The sequence below is a fragment of the Camarhynchus parvulus genome, chromosome 2 (genome assembly GCF_901933205.1).
Source record: "Camarhynchus parvulus chromosome 2, STF_HiC, whole genome shotgun sequence".
Classification (NCBI taxonomy): Eukaryota; Metazoa; Chordata; class Aves; order Passeriformes; family Thraupidae; genus Camarhynchus; species Camarhynchus parvulus.
Window position 1 is genome coordinate 146,443,767 of NC_044572.1, and position 21,834 is coordinate 146,465,600.

General features: G+C 42.0%; 1 protein-coding gene across 1 annotated transcript in view; it reads right to left on the reverse strand.

Annotated features, from left to right (window-relative positions):
• The window catches only part of COL22A1 (collagen type XXII alpha 1 chain), a 232,260-nt gene that overhangs the window by 36,691 nt on the left and 173,735 nt on the right, over positions 1–21,834 (reverse strand). The window contains exons 34-43 of the mRNA XM_030943927.1: positions 18,996–19,049; positions 18,506–18,559; positions 17,224–17,277; positions 15,144–15,197; positions 13,560–13,613; positions 10,714–10,818; positions 10,215–10,259; positions 7,902–7,979; positions 5,093–5,128; positions 3,698–3,751 (exon numbers count right to left, since the gene is read on the reverse strand). Coding sequence (XP_030799787.1) covers positions 3,698–3,751; positions 5,093–5,128; positions 7,902–7,979; positions 10,215–10,259; positions 10,714–10,818; positions 13,560–13,613; positions 15,144–15,197; positions 17,224–17,277; positions 18,506–18,559; positions 18,996–19,049 — 588 coding nt within the window. The remainder of the gene's footprint in view (positions 1–3,697; positions 3,752–5,092; positions 5,129–7,901; positions 7,980–10,214; positions 10,260–10,713; positions 10,819–13,559; positions 13,614–15,143; positions 15,198–17,223; positions 17,278–18,505; positions 18,560–18,995; positions 19,050–21,834) is intronic.

Consider the following 21,834-nt stretch of genomic DNA (forward strand, 5'->3'; position numbering starts at 1 on the left):
AACATGAAGTGTAAGAGTGGCTGGCCAGAGAGTGTCTGCTCCTTTAGGGGTATCTGGTCAAGAAAATTTTTGAATTCAAGAAAGGAAAAGAAGGAGAAAGTCATAAATTAGAATGTCAAGGACACAAACCTGACCAACAAAAAAGGATGGCAGTGATGGGAAGCAAACCTGGACATTCACACTAATTGATCAAGGCATGTGGAAATATGAGGAGGCTTATTGCAGCAAGGTTACCTCATCCAGGACCTTGTCAATTGGGAAATTAAGGGAAAAGGAGGAAATCAGAAACTAAATTTTCCAAGACACGCAGACCTGAGAAGCGGATCTTGTCACTGGCAGTAACTGATGGGCCATCAAAAACCACAGACTGCACTTGCTGGGAGAGCAATCTGGACCTTGCAGGTGATCGGATGGTAAACGGGGGGACATGAACTGGGAGGGCTGAGGGACTGATAGAGCTGGGGAGATGCATGAGGGGCTGTGCAGGGGCAGAGAGAGGAACAACCAAATAGGGGGTAGACACACAAGGGTATAAAAGGGGCTGGTAAATCAGAGCTGGCTGAGCATTTGTTTGGCCGAGCCCTGCACCTGCCCACCGTGGTTTGTCCTATCATTTTACATCTTCTAATAAACCTTTTCATAGAATCATGGGATGGCTTGGGTTGGAAGGAACGTGAAATCCCATCTCATTCCAAGCCCCTGCCATGGGCAGGACACTTTCCACTGGACCAGGTTGCTCCAAGCCCCATCCAATGTGGCCTTGAGCACTTCCAGAGATGGGGCAGCCACAGCTTCTCTGGGCATTCTGCTCCAGTGCTTCACTACATGCACAGTTAAGAATTTCCTCCATATATCTAATTTAACCAGGACCTGCTCTGCAGCAGCTGGAGGAGACAGCACTGCATATAACATCACTGAACACGGAGAAAGACTTTTTTATAATTCTCAGACTAGGAGATTGGCCAACTTCACTAACAGAAGGTACTTAAGGCTACACTATTTTAATGCTTGATACAGGAATACTGACAGATTAAAATGTGATTTGGATTTTTTTTCCAAAAGCAAGAGAAAGTAATTTTTTTTAAGTGACTGAGGTCCTTAAAGTAGGCACAATGTGTAGTAGTTCTGTTATGGAAAAAATTAGTCATATTATTAGGGGAAAAAGACCTACAAAAACCACACTTTTCAGGCTTTAAGAATTGGAGCTTTGGTTAATCAGAAAAAAAAAAGCAAATTTAAAGACAAGAAAATTGTATATACGGAAGAAGACAACATGTCCCAGCTTTGTCACAGAAAAAGATAATTCATAGGGATTTATGGACATAATGAACTCTAGAGGACAAACAAATATCAAGGCTTTTTCTAAGAGGAACAGAACAAGGCCAAAGCAGCACGATTGTACTGTAAACCTTAGCAAGTGTTTTCAAAACCTTAATTTTAATAGAAAAAGTCACTGTCCTGAGAACTCTTGATATTAGATTGAGTAGCCAACAGATGTTTCAAAAGGTGGCTTTGGGCTATCCCAAAAAAATATGACACATGCTTTTAGGGGACCAGAAAAAATCTAGAAGGTAGTCATACAAAAAAACCCCAATTTATTCACCAGTGGGAGAGAATTCTGGCCAAAACTATTGCAAAAATAGCATTGACTCTTTCATTTCCCCAAATGCAGTTGTAAATCTGATTTGCTATATCAGAGAATGCAACTGATAGCAGGCACTTCCACAAGCATCTGATGAGTTTGCAACTGGAAAAATAATTCAGAGAGTAACTTGATGTATGTAAATGTGATTTAAAAGAATTTTCCAGTTTCAGAAAAAAACAAACATGGAATACATTTGCAAAGGCCACAGCAAAGTACAAGACACTGAGGCAAGTCATTCAGGCAATTGACACTGCATGGCTTGGGAGTTGCACGGCAAATTCATATTAGCAATTCAAATTGGAGCTTTCCTATCCAATGATATCCTGTTTGAACACAGCAGAGTACAAAAATGGACATATTTCAGAGCATACAGGAACACTGCATTGGCACACAAGACTGCAGAAGCAGAACAAAAAGTTCCTTATGCTAGTTAAATAAAGACAGATCAGGGAACTGCAAATGCATGATCTTGTCAAAATAGGTTATCCCTGCTGACACACCAAGCAATGTTGGAATGTGCCCTGTACCTCCAATTATACCTCCTGAAACACAGACAGAATGGTTTAACAAGTGATCAGACAATATAGAAAGTTTCTAAAAGACATATTGACTGCAATTAAAGCAGTGAATGTAATAGAGAATGTGTTTTATAAGCAGCCTGAGGAATGTTTGTGTTTGGATTAATTTTCTGCAGGGAAAAGAAAAATGTAAAGACCGCAGTGCTGCATCTCCAAGAGTTGACCAGCCAGTGCTGCTCTGAGCAGAGCCAGAAAGAGACTCCAAAAGCTGCCTCAGGCACTCTCCTCATACAGTACAGCTCTAACAAACCATCTATACTATCTCCTGTTCAAAACATCTTAATTAAAAATTTCAAACATGTGAGGCAAGGAGATGAGATCTAGGGACAGGCAGCAGGACACAATCAATCCCAAATCTCTGGCTGCCCAGGGACACACAGGACCATTTCCACTATCATGGGCTCAGGAAGAAAACCCTGGCTCAATCCTTTGTCTTGTGACAAAGTATAGAGTCAGAGAATCTTGGAATGGTTTGGGTTGGAAGGGGCCATAAAGATCATCCAATTCCAAACTTGTGCCATAGGCAGGGACACCTTCCACTATCCCAGGCTGCTCAGAGCCCCATCCAGCCTGCCCTGGAACACTTCCAGGGATGGGGCATGCACAACCCCTCTGGGAATAAGTAGGTGGGAAGAAAATGAGACCTTCTTTCCACAGGAAAGGACCCCTTTAGGCTACCTGATGGATGTCAGTAAAGCCACACTAGGGTTGGAAAGTGCTTGCTGTGGAGCTGGTGAGAGCTGGTACCATTTCAGACACGACAGCATCACAGAGCAGTACTGAGGAGAGTTCCAGGAGGTCACCTTCCCCTCTCCACAGTGTTCCTTTAAACCCAAAGACCAAGCCCTTCCAAATCTTCAGAGGCTCCTTCACAGGACTGGTTTCCACATCACAGAGGAAAAAAAAATCTCCTCTTTCTGATGCAGCACTGAAGTGGAAGCAGGCAGAGAGAGGAGCCAGCTTTCCAGCTGGGAGTCTGCCACGTTCCTCTGCGCTCCTCAGTTCCATGACTCACCACTGAGACAGTGGGAGCACAATGCACCAGGAGGTTAAAATGTCCTCAAAAATGCACAACAGCAGCAGCAAAATGAACTCACAGAGAACTTAACAGCTGTGGCCCTGTTTTAACAGAAAGGGTACTTATCTCAGTGGATTCTAAGAAGTTCCTAGAGAGCCTAACCACCATCCTTTTCCAGTTGAGATCCTTCCCCAGTGTGTGCTGCCAAGTCCCTTCTCCAGTGTCATTTTAAAATGCTTCAGTGATGAACCCCACTTTCCTTGAAGCAATCCTCCTTATTCCAACTATTTTCCCCTTTGACATCCTGAGTTGTAAGAGCTCCACTTCTGCAAAACATCTCTTGGACAATCCTAGTAACACTCAGAGACTGCAGTTTATTATCAGCATAAATTTTTAAGGAAATTAGATGCAAGTACTGACCAATTTCTTGAGCACTTACACTTTAATTTTACTTACATCCTGGCCAGGAGGCCCCTGTGGTCCAGGGATCCCAGGCACACCACGGGGACCCTGAGAGGAGAAAACAGACAAACCCAGTAATGTGAGCAGTATTTATGAGGTGCTTCTTAGCTGAAGAGAAGAAATCCTTAACCTAATAGTAATTGGTGGAAAAAATTAACCAGCACCTACACAACTATGAGAGAGTTTAAGAATAAATATAATTACAGCTCACACTGCACTATCCTGGTATCAGTCAATTCTGTGCCTCAAGGGACTTCATGTGCATCACAAAAGTCAATCCTCCCATGCATTGATTGGAGAGAAATAATGACTCCTTACAGGAGATGGGTTTTTGAACAGAGAGAAAATATGACTGAGCACAGGACAGTAGAGGAGAAAAGAAGGTCCATCTCTGTGACCGTCATATTTTCTGAAATATCCCCTTGCCCAGGATTCTTCTCCTGGGAAGCTGAGAAGCCTCAGAGAAAAAGGAAAAACAATAATGATCTCATTTTGCTTCTCCTGTGTTTTGCTGCTTTGGAATGTGGTTTGGAGATTGTTTATCCAACAAACAGCTGGTTGTTTGATTGGTTTCATGTGAATTGTTTTTACTTAATGACCAATCACCATCTGGCTGTGGCGGGACTCTGGAAGAGATCATGAGTTGCTCATTAGTATCTTGTTAAGCCTTCTGTATGTATCCTTTCTCTATTCTTTAGTATAGTTTTAGTATAGCATTCTTTAATATAATATAAGTACATACAATTATAAATTAGCCTTCTAAGAACATGGAATCAGATTCATAATTTCCTTCCTGCCACAGGGGACTCTGAAAATAGCACACATCTCCTCAGTTCCAGGCTATCACACTGCTAGGACTGGCTGTTGTGCTGGAAATTCAAGCCAGTGTCTACTGAGACCATGGTACACAGTTTGTGCCACACCAATGGATTGCATCCTTGAAAAACTGAATGTTGAGGGACTAAAGTGTGTGTTTGGTGAATACTGAAATCTGTAAGATTTAAGTAAGAAAAATGTTCTAAAATGGTTTCTTTTAAACATTTGAGGCCTTGGCTATAAGAAATATGCTTTGAATTATGTGCCTTAAAATAATTTTTTTGAAAGAAGGGTGAAGCAAGTCACTCATTATTTCTCTTTTAGGACTACTGACACGTAAGGAAACATTTCCACCAGGCTAAGGCTCTTGATCAACTCTTTCTCACAACTCAGTATAGCAGACAAGTACCTGGTAATACACAGAAGTTCTGTGGATGAGCCACTCTGTGACCATTCCTTGAGCAAAACCAAAGCAATTACATCTGCCCTCATGAAATGACTGGCAAAAAACATAATTAGTGTGGCTGTCCCCTCCCCAAAGAATTTGGGTATAGCTAGAAAGACATACTGTACCAGTGACCCTTTGTCTCCTGGGGGTCCTGCAGGGCCCTACAAACAGAAAAGACACAGCAATCAAAACACTTTAAATTCTCATTTAGCAGGGTGGGTCCTGCATTAAGGCATTATTCTCTGCTCTGGACTGTGTGCTGCACTCATGAGTGTGGATGGGTATGCACTGTGCCCATGGACAATCCACACTCCTGGATGGGTCTGGAGACACAGAACCACAGCATCCACACATCCCTTGGGACAACTGAAGACCACTACATTCAGCTACCTCACACACAAGCAAAAACATCCCACAGAAATTCTGTACTCTTTAATTTAGGTCAAAGCAGGGGGAGGGCAGTGAGCTTGTGCATGCTGTTTGTTTGGGGATGCAATTTAATATGTGCAGCTGGGTAGAGGCAGCCCCTGGCAGGTACCCACTTCTATAGGAACACCACAGAAGTGATGCAGTGCCATATCCATCATTGGTGACTCAATCTGGTATTCCAAACACACCCAAAACAAGGCTTGAATAAATTGGCTACCACTATAACTCCTGTCTCCTTCTGCTTTCTGTTTCAGGCACAGCAACTCATTAATCCTCACAGTGTCTCCATGAAAGAAGACACCTTAGTGCACGTTAAAGAAATGGCTTAATGCATAATTTAATTAATGCCCACAAGGCAAGACAGGGCAAAATTGAAATCTTTCTACTTATACTGTGCATCCATGCATTAGGCAGCTTCAGCATAAACATGTGAATTCACCCCAGTTGTCCAAGCTGTCCCCTACTCTGTTGGAAATAACACACGCTGCTAATGTTCAAGTTTATGGCTCAGTGTTATGTAAATTGTAACTCAATACTTCAGCAGATAAGGTAAAAAAATCCTCATCTATATATACTTTTTGTGCAGGGAGCAAAGCCTGAGAGAGGTTAAGGGCAGAGGAGGAAGCAGGGTGAGGATTCCAATTAAAAAGAGTTGTTGGCTCTCAGCTCTGAAGCTGAAGTATTATAAACACAATTTTGTCACATTGCTAAAAAGAGTAGAGGCTGAGGTCTTTAATTCAGCGTGTAATATGCACTGAAGCAACTCCACTGATTTTATTCTGGTGGTTTTTTTGTTTTTTTTTTACTGTGGGATTCAGTCTTTGTGACAGTCTGCTAGATTCAAGGTTATACAGAGCTAGTTTTTTTTTTCCAATTCCAGTCTTTGCACTGGAGCTGAGGTTATGATGAATCTGTAGTGGAAAAAACCCCATCATAATAGTGGTTTGGTTGTTTTTTTGGTTTTTTTTTCTTTTTTTTTAAGAATCATTTAATAGAGCAAATTAAATAAATAAAACATATCATTTGAGAACAGTGTGGTGTGTAGGTGGCTACACATCCTGACAGTGGGCAAATAATGAAGACACCGAAAAAAACATTCTGGTGTGAGACAAGAAATGTCTGCATTTGGAGTCAAGTCCTTAGTCATTTGTGTTTATGGAAATGAGGATGCTAAATCCCCAATGAAGAACAACTTTGTCATCCTGTGTACACCAGGATGCAGACAAGAACTCATCTAGCCCTGGACTGAATCTAAAAATCTGTAATTAAAGACTATCCACTAGCTAGTGATTTTCAAACAAGCCAGATACTCATTTGTTACTTTAATTAATGGCTGAACATTGAGAAGTGCAAGACCACCACTGTTCCTTAGATAAATCATAGATAAATCTATAGATCCTTAGATAAATCAAAGGACACCCAGGAAACCTGCAGTGATTGGTAACCCTGTGAGGACCATAAAAGCCATGATAAAATCACAGTGGGAAACAGGACCAACCCTGTCTGTTCTAACTCTGATAGAATTCAGCATGGTAAAAGCAAATATTAAGTGGACATACACCTCAGAAAGCCAGATATTTCAACTCATTACCCAGCAATATGACTTATCCTTTCAAGGCAAGTTCCTGTACTAATTGGGACACTTATATCTAGATAAACAGAGCACTAATAACCAAACATTGATGATTGGTCCAGGATCATGGCATGCATGAGGTATTGCAAAAGAATGCAAGGACTCAGATGTCCTCTTGCAATTACAGCCAGAAATAGCATTTGCTTCCTCCTAAATATATTTCACTAGCAAATTCAGTGCATAGCTGGAGGTCTCTGAGCAGGACTACTGCCAGAGCACTGCCAAATCCCCCTCATTTCTAGAGGAGTTGTACATGACAAGTACTGGAGTGATCAAAGCCCAGCAACAGGAAAATCCAAATTTTCCGAGCAGACTCCCATATACACCATGTGACCAACTGATATTCATGAGGGCAGAGCTGGATAAAGTCAAACCTACCAAATATTTGGGGGAAATTATGGGCAGGAGGCCCCTCTTGGAACACAGCAGCTTAAGCAATCTGATTTTGTATTTTGCTATCGGAGTGTATCTATGTCACTGATGTGGGCATGTGTGCCACACTCATCCCTTCCAACAGGGTTCATACAACAGCAGGGTTGTGTCTGTCCAGGACACCAGAGCTGCTGCCTTGGCACAGATCTCCTCTCACATCCACAGCCAGTGTGCCAGGATGATGCACAAAATTCAGGAGTGACAGTCCTGACAAAATTCAGGAGTGACAGCAATCAATCCCAGAGCACTTTTAGCCCTCATAGCAGACATGTGACACGTGAGCCACAAATGGCAGCCTCTGGACTCTTCTGGAATCTACACCTTCAGAAGGCAAAATGTCCCACAGGCTCTCAGCACAGCTGAGCACAGGCAATGCATTTCCAGGTGCCAATGCCTGATTTTCCACCTCATTACAGGTTGCAGCAGGATCTGCTACTTACAGGGGGTCCAGCCAGGCCAATTCCTGGCACGCCTCTGTCTCCTGGCTGTCCAGGGAGGCCAGGAGCTCCCCTCTCACCCTGAAATAAAGGAAAGAGTTAAAAGCTTTGTGCACTGATGAGAAAATGTGCTGAAATGCAAGCAGGTGGCACACCAGAATGTCACATGAGTACATCTGGTCCTGATCCTGCTCACAGAGGGACAGCATGTGGCAGCATGGGGACATGGCACAGTTACTGTCTCATCATGCCATGAAAGTGTCCTTTTCCACCACAAGGGCCCCAGCCCACCTCTGCAGGCTCAGAGTGTTCACATCACATCACAGAACCGAGGGCAAAGGCAATCTTTGCACTTGTCTTCATTTATTTTAGTGCACTGCATCAAATTTTCAGCATTTCACAGAATCACCAAGGTTGGAAGAGACCTTCAAGATCAGCTGGTCCAACCACCAGCCCAGCAGCACCTCAATCACCCAAACCATAACCCCAAGAGCCACATCCAGAACCAGGGATTTCAGCAGGGTAGCAGGCACTTTCCTGGGCTTGGGGAAGCATCAAGCACCATAAATCACTTTTCTCTTTCTGTGCTTCTGTGGTAGAAGGCTAAGGCACAAAAATTGCTGAACATAGATCATTTATCTGGGGAACACAGGATTAGGGAAGTTTTACTGCATCTTAAAATTCTCCTGTCCTTTACCAACATAGGCCTGCTCCCAGAAGCGTATGAAATTATTTCGGTAAAATAGAAGTCAATACTTCAACCACTGTCTCTCAAGCACTTTACTAGAAAAGGAGAGCCTTCTCTTCTAAAAAACAGATTTTCAAAGTAAAACTTGAACAGCACAGAAAACAGCTTGACATTGTTCAATGTACACTGCAGACAGAGGGCTAAGAAAGAATTCAGCTGTAAGACTTTAATTTAACATCTGTTTTCTAGTTATAGGGAGAAATCAATAAGACTTTTATGGGTTGCATTGCAGTTGGGAGATTTGGTCTCACATTGGCAGTAGATTTATAACAACCAATCTTATTTATGCTATTTATTATGACATTATTTCTAGCTATATAGAAGCATGATAGAAAAATTGTTACCTGTGGAGTCTGCCCACTCAAAATTAAATCTGCAATATCTCCTATTTTTCCCCTTTCTTGCTTTCTTCTTAAGCTAATCTTTTACTACAAAGAAATAATACTGCAAGGCCAGTGAGGAAAAATGCATTCTGATTAGTTCAAACACTCCATACATCCCTTATCAGTTATTTTACTCAGAAAGATAATTTTAATACAAAAATTTCAATAGTATTTTCCCACATACAATTAAGACTTTTATCATCTTCTGTTGCTGTTGAATAGAATACTTAATGAGATTTCTTTTAGTGTTTTTTTCTGACTTTTATATTAATTCTCAGTCTATTAGTGTGTGTCTGTGTGGGTGTAGGTCTGTGTTCTGAACTGTCAAAGATATCTAGAAAAGACTACAATGCATTTGTTCAAAATGTATCAAAAATAAAAAAAATCACAGCAGTTTGCTTATTTCAAAAATATGGGATGTAGATGGATTGGGTCTCATACTCCTATAATCCTGTTTTTATCATTTACAGAATCTGTTTCAACATCAGATTCTTCTTCCAGTCCACATCAGAAAGTGGTCATTTTGAAGAGGGCAATTTCTGAAATGTCTGATTAAATGTTCAAGCACAATCCAGATCCTCCCAAAATCAAAGATTTTTGCTGTTTTATTCCTTTCTCTCTTTTCTGTGTGCTTATAAGGGAATAAACATTACTTTCAGCAGAAGTTAGTGTCATCAACCTCTTCAACTAGCCAGTCTTTCTCTCAATACAGGAGGGGAAACCAGGACTACCTGGTTCTACTGCCAAATAATTAATGTCCTCCTTGAAGAGGGATGATGGGAATGAGGGCTAGGGAAAAGTTCTCTTTGAGGGCTGACAGGTGGTCCTGAGAGCAGGTCATCCCTGAACCATGCAGTGTCTCCCTGGTTGTGTGGATTAAAGGGTCCCAGTCCCAGTTTCTCTGAAAAAATGTTCACCGAGACCTCCATCTGCGCTGAATCTTATAGTGCTGGAAGGTGTTGTTAATGTGGAAAGTGAACACAGCTAATTCATAGCTGAGTATTTACATCCACAGAGATGTTGGAATAATAAAGAAAGGAATCCTCTAGAAGGCTAGAAGTGCATTTTTGAGTCAGAGCTTTGCAAACTCCATTTTCCAGTGGAAAACAGACCATATTTGCACCATGTTCTTTTCTCCAGTTCGAGTGATTAAGATGAGCAGTTCATAATGAAGTCCATCCTCACCTTATGTCCAAAGGGTCCTGGCAAGCCTGGTGGTCCTCTTTCCCCCTAAAGTGACAAAGGCAAACCAAGAAAACAGTCACCATCCAGCCAAACAAGAACCTGGACTTTACTATAGTCAAGGCAGCAATTCTCCCATCACTGCCCTCCTGAGCTCACACTGTCCTGGCAATATTTTACTAACAACACGTAACCAAACTAAACAATATGCTAATTGGGCAAGAATTAAAAGCTTTTAGGGAACTTCCATCAAGCTAATCATTTTTGTACTAGTCACAAGGACAATGGTTACTCCTTGTGGAGGTCTCTGTTTTCAATGTAAACTTCAGAAATAAATCTTCAGTTCTCGCTACCTTTTTTTTTTAGGCACAGGTGAGATCTGGAGCATTTTCCACAGGCAGGCCTTCCATGGATTCAGGTAAATCCATGCTCTCCTGCAGGAGTCATGCTTGCCTGGGTCATATTGCACTAGTGAAGCACAAAGATTGCCAGCAGGACTTACCCTTTCTCCGTCTTTACCCTTCCCAGGCAAACCTGGCTCTCCAGGACGCCCTGGCTCACCAGGTGGCCCAGGTAAGCCCACTTTTCCTTCTTTTCCAGGATCACCCTGTAGAAGAGAAGCCATCAGAACTCAAATACTAGACAATTACCACCTCAGATCTTTCATCGGAACTGAAAAACATGGATTTTTTCCTAGCTGTCTCATCTGGATTTCTTTTGGTATCATAGGAAAACCTCATTAATGGGAATTCTTTTCCTTCAGTAATCTCAAGGCAGCTGTAATTTCCATTAAGGAAAGTAAAAGAAGACTTCAAAATGTTTTGGGAAGCAGCTATATGTGGTGGTGTGCCCTTTCCATGGAGCACACCCCAACCTGAACTCATCAAAACTGGTTATCCCTGCTGTGACACTGAGAAATGTTGGAATGAGCCTTGATCCCAACCTGACCTTTGCTTCCCATAACCCTGCCCAAGTGACACCCGGCAGCAGCAGCAGCAGTACTGGATGTCTCTGGTTGTGATGGCTGCTTCTGACTCACAGTGGGTTCTAGGGAGGCAGATAACAACCCTACAGGGGAGGGCTGGTGTCCTGGATTCCCAAGCAAATTGTATTCTATTTGCCATCTGTATGGCAGTTGTCTTCTGTTAAGTGGGCAATTTTCCTTAACTCTTCCACAACTCCTCCCTCTGGGGAGACATCTGCTGATAACAGGCTATTGTCACTGCATGACTGATAAGGACTATGGCATCGCATTGTGAGATGTTCCACCCAGAGGGAGGAGTCAAGCATTCCTACCCGGATATAATCTGGAGATTCTGGAACACCAGCACAGCTTTCTCCACTGGATTTCCCAGAGGAACATCTGCCTCTTCCACTGGATCTTCAGAGGAAGACTACACCCTTCTACAAGATCCCTGCTCCAGCAGAACCACATCTGCCACTCCAGGAGGACTGCAGCCACTATTCCAATTGGACTGCTACCAATACATTGACCCACAGGGTGTCAGGTTGTGTTCTGACCCTGTCTGTGTTATTTTCATTTACTGCATTGTTTATTTTATCTTTTTATTTTCTTCCCTAGTAAAGAACTGTTATTCCTGCTCCCATATCTTTTGCCTGAGAGCCCCTTAATTTAAAATTTATAGCAATTTGGAGGGAGGGGGTTTACATTCTCCACTTCAGGGGAGGCTCCTGCCTTCCTTAGCAGACACCCTGTCTTTCAAACCCAAGACAGATGGCTTGGGCAATGTGCTCACCTAACCACAGTGCTGGTCAACATCACAAATTTGGGAGAAATTTGTAGCCAGCATGAAAACATGAGGCAACCATCTTACCCCAAGAACAGTGCATAGCCCAGGGCCTGCAGTGGGCTGCATGTCCAGATCTCCCCTTGAGCATGGATGCCTCTCAAGGTAATCCCTCAAATTTTCACCTTATCACATCAGATACTCAGCAAACAAAATGCAAATAAATGTATTTGAAACTTTGAAATCTTAGCTAAGTGTTAGAAAGGATTGGTTGCACACATATAATGCTTTAGACAAAATATTGATCAAATTTGGGACTAACTTTGGATGCAGCCACACCTAAATTCCACTCCGAGACGGAGTTCAGAACACAAAGGGATCCCTTCTGAAGCTCATGTCTCAATGAAAGGGTCTCCCTGACAGTTTTGTCTCTCCCTGTCATCAATGTAGTAAATAATCAAGTGTACCTTGCATTGAATCTTGTTAAACCACTATGGCATTTACCATTGAACTTTATTAACTTGGTGTATTACATCAATAAAATATACTGCTCTTCTTACTTGTGGGTGAAGTGCATCACTCTTTCTGCAACACTGAATGAGAGAGCCCTTGGTCCTCACATGACCTGAGGCAGAGCTCAGTAACTTGGAAGAAGATTTTACTGAAGAAGATGAGATTCATTCCCTTTTAAGCCCCAAATGCATGGATATAGATAATCATGTTTCTGATTAATCATTCCTACTCCAGAAAATAAAGATCAGGACCCCAGATGGGGTGAGCATGCTGGGCACTCTGGGGTGCATGACCAAACACAAGCCCCTGACTTCAGAAAGCTCACGAAAGGGGACAGAAAGCCAGTTTTTCTTCCAGTTTTGGATTTACAGTGATGAATAGGAGTTTCTTAAAACACCAAATGCCCACTCTTGTCAGGTAATGAAGACCACAATTGTGTAGCAGTGACTTTACTATATCCAGTCATATCTCAGTGGTTTATTAGGTAAATTTTAAAGTTGCACCTGGGTGAAAACCTTACAGCACATGTAATAGAGGAGTTCAGACAAGATGAATTTATGAACCCATGTGTCTTTACCATCCACGAACCTATGAAATAATTTCCCAGTTCAGAGAGTATCTGTCCCTATTACTTAAAATGCTCAAGAAAAAAAAAAAAAAAAGAAACAAACCTGTCAGAGACATTTCTTTTATGAAAATTCCTCTCTTAAGATTTTCCTGCTGAAGCTGAGAAGTTCAGCAACCAGACATAAACAATAGGTTATCTGCTTCTGTGGAATGCAACAGGTCAGTTCTGGATTGGCCCAGATTGAGTGTTTGGAAATAATAGCCAATCCAGAACTGAGCTCTCTCGGACACAGTCCGAGAGAGCAAGGTCTGTTGATTCATTCTTTACTTTTCTATTCTTAGGTAGTTAGCAGCTTCTGGTAACTCTCCTTTTCTTTTCTTTTTAGTATAGTATAATATATATATATATCATAACATAATAAATCAAGCCTTCTGATCATGGAGCCCATCTCGTCTCTTCCTTCACCCCGAAAACCTTGTGTCCAACCGACGACACAAACCCATCAAAGATCCAACTCACCTTTTCCCCTTTTTCTCCTGCCTTTCCTGGGAGTCCAGGGCCTCCAGGCACACCCTGGAGAGAAAAGAACTTTAAAGCTTAGAAGTTTTTTTGTAGGCAGTATTGGATTTTAAACAAAGGGGCAGACCTGTGGGTTCAGTGTAGTTTATCTCAAGGATCAGTATCAGCTCTACATTTCCCAGTACAGATAATCTGTAATCCAGAGAATACTACAGAAGATGTATAACAGTTCCTTAAAGGAGGAATATCTTTTTCAATACAAAAAATAGCTGAACAGAAAAAGCAGAAACTGAGCTTATACCAGATTTGTGCATTGTACCAGTAACTATTTCTTTTGTTTTGTGAAATTCTCAGTAGCTCCTAATATGCTACCAACAACCCCCAATCACCACTTCTGTATCAGAGAAGCCAAAAGCCTCCCAACACTGGGAAATGTAGCTGTGTTCATTTCTTCCTCTATTTCAGTTTTCAATCCTTTTAACATCTTGGCAGGTCTCAAAGGACTCTGTGTCAAAATATAAATGATTTAGAGCTCTAAATTAAGTACTGTAACTTCCTAACCCACCAAAACATATCTTAGAATGGTACTCCATTTTAAGATGTGAAATCATGTCTTGGCACCATTAAGATTGGATTGACCTCAGAATGGATGTGATAATTATTTTCCTTTCTGCACCAGTAAAAATTATTTCCAATTTCCAACTATATTGGCTTTTATAGGTAATATATTGGTATTACTGGTATAGAAGTTTGCTTAATGGAATATGAAATTGAAAAGTTCTTAATTTTCAATATCACCTTTCAGTTTGAAATTAAATCACTACATTAATACAATTAAATCAAATGTATCTTAACAATTAGTTGAAGGGCAATTTAAGTTTTCTTGGATTGCCCAGGTAATAAACTCTGGTTCTAAGAGCGCTATGGTCTAACCCCTGTGCCTGAATACATCATATTCTGAGGTCTAAATGCTGTTTTTCACCTACTCCAGTCTAAGCCCAGTGAAACCCCAGGAACTAGAACAAAAATTACCCTAGTGGAGCTGGGAGTAGAGTTAATCCAAAGATTTTTTTAGCAAATATGAATAATTTTGTCATGCACAAATTAATAGTGGTGATGAGCCCCCAGGTAAGGGGACACTGCATTGATTTCAAGGGTCTTTAGGCTCAAATGCCCACATGCTTCCATAACAAAAGTGGGAGCCTACTATGCTATTTTTATACCAAGAAGTCTTGTTTACAAAAGGAGAGGACAAATGAAAAAAGGCAAAGAAAACAAAAATAAAGACACAATAAACACTTAATTTTTTCTCTTGAAGAGTTGGCAGCAAAAATTGCTTGTAACAATTTAGTGAAGAATGAAGCAGCTCTGCTCCTCCCCTTGACAAAATGAATATGGGAAGATAGTTAATGGATACACCATTCCCAGGTGCCTCCAGATCTTTCAATTCAGCCATAAGAAACAAGTTTAATGAAACACAACCTTTTGAACTTCATAGTAATCCCCATGGAAGGGAAAACTAAACAGATTAAATAAAGAAATCAGGGCACAGATGGGAAAACAAATACACTGGTGCATACTTACCACATTTCCTGGCAAGCCTCTTGGACCTGGGGGCCCTGCTGGTCCACTCAAACCCTGTTTCAAGAAAAATTAAGTGTGTGTGTGTGTGTGCATATCACAACTTGTATCACTTGTATCACCATAGGAACAAGATGTGCCAAGTGAGATTGGATTTCATGTCAGACAAGGTGTTGTACATCAAGAAGGCAAAAAATAGCACATTTGTTTGAAACTTTTTAGTGTAAAGAGTAATGAAACAATACAAAATGGATGAAGGATCTCTTTGGGAGCTTAAAGCTACCTTCTATCAAAAGAAATTCTAAATCTAGCTCAGATACAGGAAGGAAAGTCTGGGCCAGAAACATCAGAAGAACAGAGTAAAGAATGTTGATTTATCATTAAAAAAATGTAGGCCAACAAAATATGCTTTGTTGACAATTCTACCTTTCTCTGCTGTAGGGAACAAAACCTGAAAACATTCTTTTGCTCTAAACAGGTGAAATAGCCTAAACCATCCAGAGTGTAGAGTTTTGAATTGCAGGTCTTCATCTGTTTGCAAGAAAAAGATCTGTAGCATGAAAAAGCCCAGATGTGTCCCCAAAATTTCATGGGAGACATTAGAGGACACATATTTGGGGATTTATGTCCCCATAGAAATGTATGTTTGAGGTTATCAGGCTATATTTAGAGGTTTCATGGAATCATAGATTTGGGTTGGAAGGGACCTTAAACATTATGTGGTTCCAAACCCTCTGTCATAAAGAGGGACACCTTCTACTAGATCAGCTGGTGCTGGGCAACGTGTGCCAGTGCTTCATGCCCTTCAAAGGAAATAATTTCCTCCTAATACTAATCTAAACCTACTCTCAATTTGAAGCCATTCCTCCTTGTCCTATCACTCCATGCCCTTGCAGGAAGTCCCTCTTAAACTCTGTCGTATTTCCTCTTTAGGCACTGAAAGGGGCTCTAAGATCTCCTTGGAGCCTTCTCTTCTCCAGGCTGAACAATCCCAATCCTCTCAGCCTTTGCTCATAGCAGAGGTTTAAAGGTTTCTTAATTTCTGTGTTATTTACAGTCACTGGTCTGTGAGCCAGTAGAAATATGGAACAGCAGAAGGCTGTGAAATGATGGCAAGAAAAAAGAAGGTGCCTGCAAATATCTGCCTTTCCATATCATAAACATCCTCTGAGCCACCAGGTTATACAAAGAAATAAAACCAAGGAATGAGTTTTCATGGAATAGTTTTTGCCTTTTTTTTTCTTCCTCTCCAAAATACTAAGGAGTCCCTTCAACCAAGAGTGAAAGACTCCTGAAAATAAGCAGTTTAGGTTTAGGGTCAAAGCACTCCTTAGGGACAATGTCTAAGCAGAAGCCAAGAAAGTAAACCATGAACACAAAGGCGAAGGAAGAAATTTCAGCGCTCTAGGGTGCATGATTTGGATTTCCTACTCCTTCCTTCTCTTAATCAGTCATTCCCTCTCTCAATCATTATTTCAAACAGTTTTTCAGTGTTTCTTCTTCTTGGCTTGCAAAGAAAGTCTGTAGCCTTTTATTCTGTTGCAAAGGTCTTATGTGCTCTCACAATAACAAAACTGGACTGGAATCCTTTGTTGTTCCTAAGCACACTGACAGACAAGAGCAGCACTCCCTACAACAAATGACTCAAAGAGGAGTGTGGGATGAGTCTTCTGGATGAACCAGCATTAAAAAAAAACCCAGCAGAATTGACAGTGAAGCCTAAAAGCACCCATGATGAAAAACCAATTGCTGCTGCTGAGCAGTGAGCTCCCTGCTCTAGCTGGCTGCCTGAGCTGGGCTGACATTGCAGTGCAGTCACACTCACTCACAAAAGGGTGTTTTGTTAGGCAGGGAGAGATTTGAGCAGGAAAAGATGCACAACCTTGAGCTGGGCTGAATGGGGCATTGATCTGTTTGGTGCAGATGGTCCTGTTTGCCCACAAACAGCCTCTTCCAGCTGTGGATGAGGATGTGCTGTGTGATCAAGCAGCCTGGGACTGCAAATCCACAAGATGTTGATGTCCGTGTCCCTTCAGGTGTGTCACTGCCAGGGGAAAATGCTGCAACGGAAGCAGTTACTCACAGTCTCTCCAGGGGCTCCAGCCTCTCCTCGGGCTCCTTTCTCCCCCTTTGCACCCTGTGCAGAAAGGAGAGATACCAGCACATTAGACATGGAAGGAGACCTCCTGCCAGACAAAAAGGCTTCAAGATGCCTGAATGTGTACTAGGAATTGGTTTTGTTAACCAATTCACAGAGGAGTTAATGGCTGAGGAAATAGTTCCCAGTTCTCTATGCAGCCAGAAAGGGAACTATAAAAATAAAACCCTGAGACTTCAGAAGAGTTACTAATGACTGTTCATCTCAGATACTGTTTCTCAGCAAAGGATGCTGAAACCTGCAGGTCTTCATCTGGGTGAAACTCCTTCCTCTCCTCAGGCCTACCAACTACTTAACTTCCAGCTGAACTTTGATTGTCTCCCTTCACAGAAGACTCACCCACAGCTCTGAAATATAAACATCAGTCATCTAGAAATGATAATAAGAGATCCCCATGCAGAGGGTTTGTCCTAATCCTACATATCAGAGAACGCTTTCTGAAGAACTTTTGCAGGACAAAGTCTACTCACTGAACTGTCCCCCATTTAGCAGATATTAGCTAAAAGTTGCATGGCATTACAGTGTTTTTTTCTTGGGTTTTGGGGGGTGTGGTTTTGTTTGGTTTGAAGTTTTTTGTTTGTTTTGTTTTGTTTTTTTGAATGCTCAGACTGCTGCTGACACGCTCAGACACCTGTTTAAGGTGTTGATGCCCAAGTATTGCTGATTATATAGGGTGGGCACAGCATATATGATGGCAGAGTGAACACACACCCATGTTGAATGGAAATACCTCAGTGTTGATGGGAAATAGTTTTGTGTGACACAATAAATTTTCTGAAAAATTTTATGGTTGAGTCCACAGAACCATTTCACATGAGCCATTGCTCTTTCCAGGTCAGATGAGCTAGGGTTGAATCTGACTGCTCTGCAATGTTTTGGAAATGTGATTTATCTGCAAGACCTGTGGTTTGGTAGCAGCAGTACAAGATGCCCTCTTGAAGGACCATGAAGCTGGGAGTAGTCTCTCAGACAATACACCATGCTACACACATAATGTACTGTGAGCTGATTTTCCTCCTGTTGTCCTGCAGTCCAACAGAAGAAAAAACCTCTACAGAACTCCCTGAACCTATGACAGTAGGTTCAAAAAAAGACAAAAAATGAAATGGGCTGCTGGTGTGTACAGGAAGGATTATTTACAGTGATACAGACCTTGAGGGCAATCCACTCTAGTCATGTCAAGGATTTTCTTCAAGGCCCCTCTTACCTGTACTCCTGCAGGTCCTGGCACACCTTGCTCACCTGGGACCCCAGGTAATCCCTGCAAAACAGAGGGAGAGGTAAAGGAACTCTTTCCACTGAGAGAAGGAAGTATGATTTTTACAGAGCCTGTCACTGCACAGGGATCTGTCTCTTCTGGGAGCTCCATCCAGAACAAGAAAGTCCAGAATACAAATACAGTACCCAAATGCACAATTTAGCTGGGCCACATCACTTCAAAATCCCTGCACATAAATTACTGCCAGCCAAGCTCTGCCTAGCAAATCCCATAGTCCTCTTTTCAGCTACTAAGGCCCAGAACTACAGATTAGGTGCTTAAACTCCAGTAGTCATGCAGCCTCCTCTACAGGCAGTACAAAGATAAGCACCACTGTGGCTATTTCTGATGAGAGAAGCATCCCAGCTACAGAAGGAGCATGTCCCACCTTCTCCCCTCCAAAACTGACCACTCTTATGTCCTCTCTTGAAGTACTTACAGGTTCTCCAGTCATTCCTCGATCTCCTTTGTCCCCTTTTGGTCCAGGTTCACCCTGATATAAAGCAATAAGACAAAGAGAGAAAAAAAAGCTATTTCCAGGGCTGGAACTCACACTAGTCCTGTTAATAAGTGGGCTCTTTCTATCAGTTACCCATTTCTGACACAAAGTAGCTTCTTCAAAGGACCTTGAGGTCAATGAGTCAACACTGAATGCCACACTAAGACATGGAGATCACTGTCCAGACTTCTTGGTCTGTTCTGATACTAACTGAAAAAATATCCAGCTTAAAAGGAGAATATTTTACCCACATGTAGAAGAGTGGCTAAGACTATACCCAAAATAAAAAAAAATAATCTCTAATGTTTTAAAAGGCCATATGATGTGAACAATAGCAAAAGCACCAGTGCCACTGCACTACCTCTCAGTAGGAGCACAGCCCTGACGTCATCCTACAGTGGCTCCAGATACAGTTCCCTATTCCACCTATAAAAGAGAAGTGTTCAGTGATCATCTGGAGCATTTCCAGAGGTGAGCACTACACAGCAATTCCTGATCTCTAGTTCTATTAAAATCTCCATACATCCATGCAGCTTCTTCTCCCTCCTGCAATGTCAGTACATTTTTTCATGCACCACCATCACTGCCTAATAAGATTAATTTATTCCTGTACTTCCTCCTCACAGTAAATTGAATATGCATTCAGACAGAAGTTCATCAGCTTTGTCCTGTGGTCTAGAGCAATAATCAATAAATCCATATGTCTGCTTTTTATAAATTGAAAAGGAAAGCACACAATTATGGAACGAGCTGGAATAAAGCAGGCACTATGCCAATACTCACTTCTGTACATTGTTATGAACGTACGTATTCAGGCAACAGCAATCATTACTTATTCATTATTTATCATACCAAGTGTTTCAATTATGCAATCAAGGAAGAGTAAGAACATCAGTGATTTAAGCTACACACACAAGCAAGGAATAGTGATCAACCAAAATGCAGAGCCAGACAAATCAGCTTGAATTTTATTTACGTCTGCTATTTGCCAATCATTTCTGCAACACCTGGGAATTCACAGGCCATTTTCAAATGATTCTCTAACAGATAAAATAAGTGTAGCTGCATAAATATTACTTATGATTGTATTAATTATGCATTATGAATAACTATTGTAATCTGTGGTAAATAATGGGAGGAATTTTACTCTACAAACAGCATCCCATTAGATCGACTTTTAACCAGGCAGTCCCTAATGCCATCTAGTGTCCTTCAGAAAAACATCAGGATCACCTAAAGCAGCTCAAGCAAAGAGGCTAAAGCTGCAAACTCGTATCTTTGTGCTTGGAAGCTGTTTCGTGTAATGACATTTCAAATTCTGAAACTCTTTTGAGAGAGCACAATGACAAAGCACAGACACAGGTCAGTACATTAGTAGGCAGGGATGCTGTTACTGAGTGGGAATAAGGATGTACATTACCAGGGAAAACAAAATTGCAAAGCAAAGTAACACAATAGGTAAATGAGGAAAGTTTTTAAGATCTTCCTTTCTTCCACTTTTTCCTTGATACTTAACTTGCACAGCAGTGCAAAATCTAACAGCCCCAGACGTGGGCAGAGGAAGGATTTCTTCCCAGATTCATACAATGGTTTGGGGAGAAAGGGACCTTAAAATCATCTCATTCCAACCCCTCTGCCATTGGAAAGGCATTTGAAGCCCCATCCAACCTGGCCTTGAACACTTCCAGGGATGGGGCACCCACAGTTTCTCTGGAAAACCTGTACCAGGGTCTCAGTACTCTCACAGTAAAGAACTACTTCCAAATACCTAACCTAATCCTGCCATCTGACAGTTTAAAGCCTCTGATCATCTTTGTGGCCTTCTCTGGCTTTGCTCCAAGAGATCCAAGATCTCCTTATTTTGGAAGCTCCAGAGCTGGATGCAGCACTCCAGGAGGGGTCACACCAGAGCAGAGGATTAGAATCACCTCTCTCGACCTGCTGCCCATGGCTGCAGCCCAGGACACAACTGGCTTTTGTTAACACAACCCACCAGAAAATCTGCCTGTGAGTCCTTTCCAGTTTGCCAAATCCATGACTCTGCCAAGCTGTTACCACTGCCTGCTAGTGCTGCCCACTGGCAGCTGCTCTTAATGCATTGCCACCCACTTCTTACCCACACCTCAGTGCACAGAAAACACAGAGTGACAGCTGCCAGCAGCCTGGCCCAGAAGAGGACTTACAGCTCCCATGACCTGCTCTCAGCAGTGTCCTCCTGTAGTCTCAATTATCCCTCAGTAATTCCTGTGCTACTTAAAGGAAATCAAGTGCAGTGGGGGTCCAGCTGTGCCTGGCCACAGTGGGAGACAGAAGGCAAAGTGAGGAGCCACCTCTTTTTTTACTGCTTTTGCCTCTTTCCAGCCATTATACCTGACCACTACTGTGGTTCTCTCGCCCCATCTCCAAGAATATTTCATGATCCTTCCTGACTAGCCTAAATATATAGGAAATAGCTCCCTGGTACAATACAACACACACTCAATGGGAAGCAGTGGCAAGGATTGGTTTTTGGAGAGCACATGACACCTGTCAGCATCCTGCTGGTCCTGCCACCTCTGTAACATTACCCATGACACTCTCCTAAGGCTCATCACCTCCTTCAGACACTTTAATGTACATCCAACTGTTCTTACCTTCTCCTCCCTCACACTGCTACGTGCAGAGCTGTGCTGTGGCAGATGTCACCACAGTCGTCTTGCACAAGGAGAAATCCCAGCAAATGGAACAGCTGACACACTGCAAGCCTTTTATTTCTTACTGTCTTTCAGCTCATTTACCA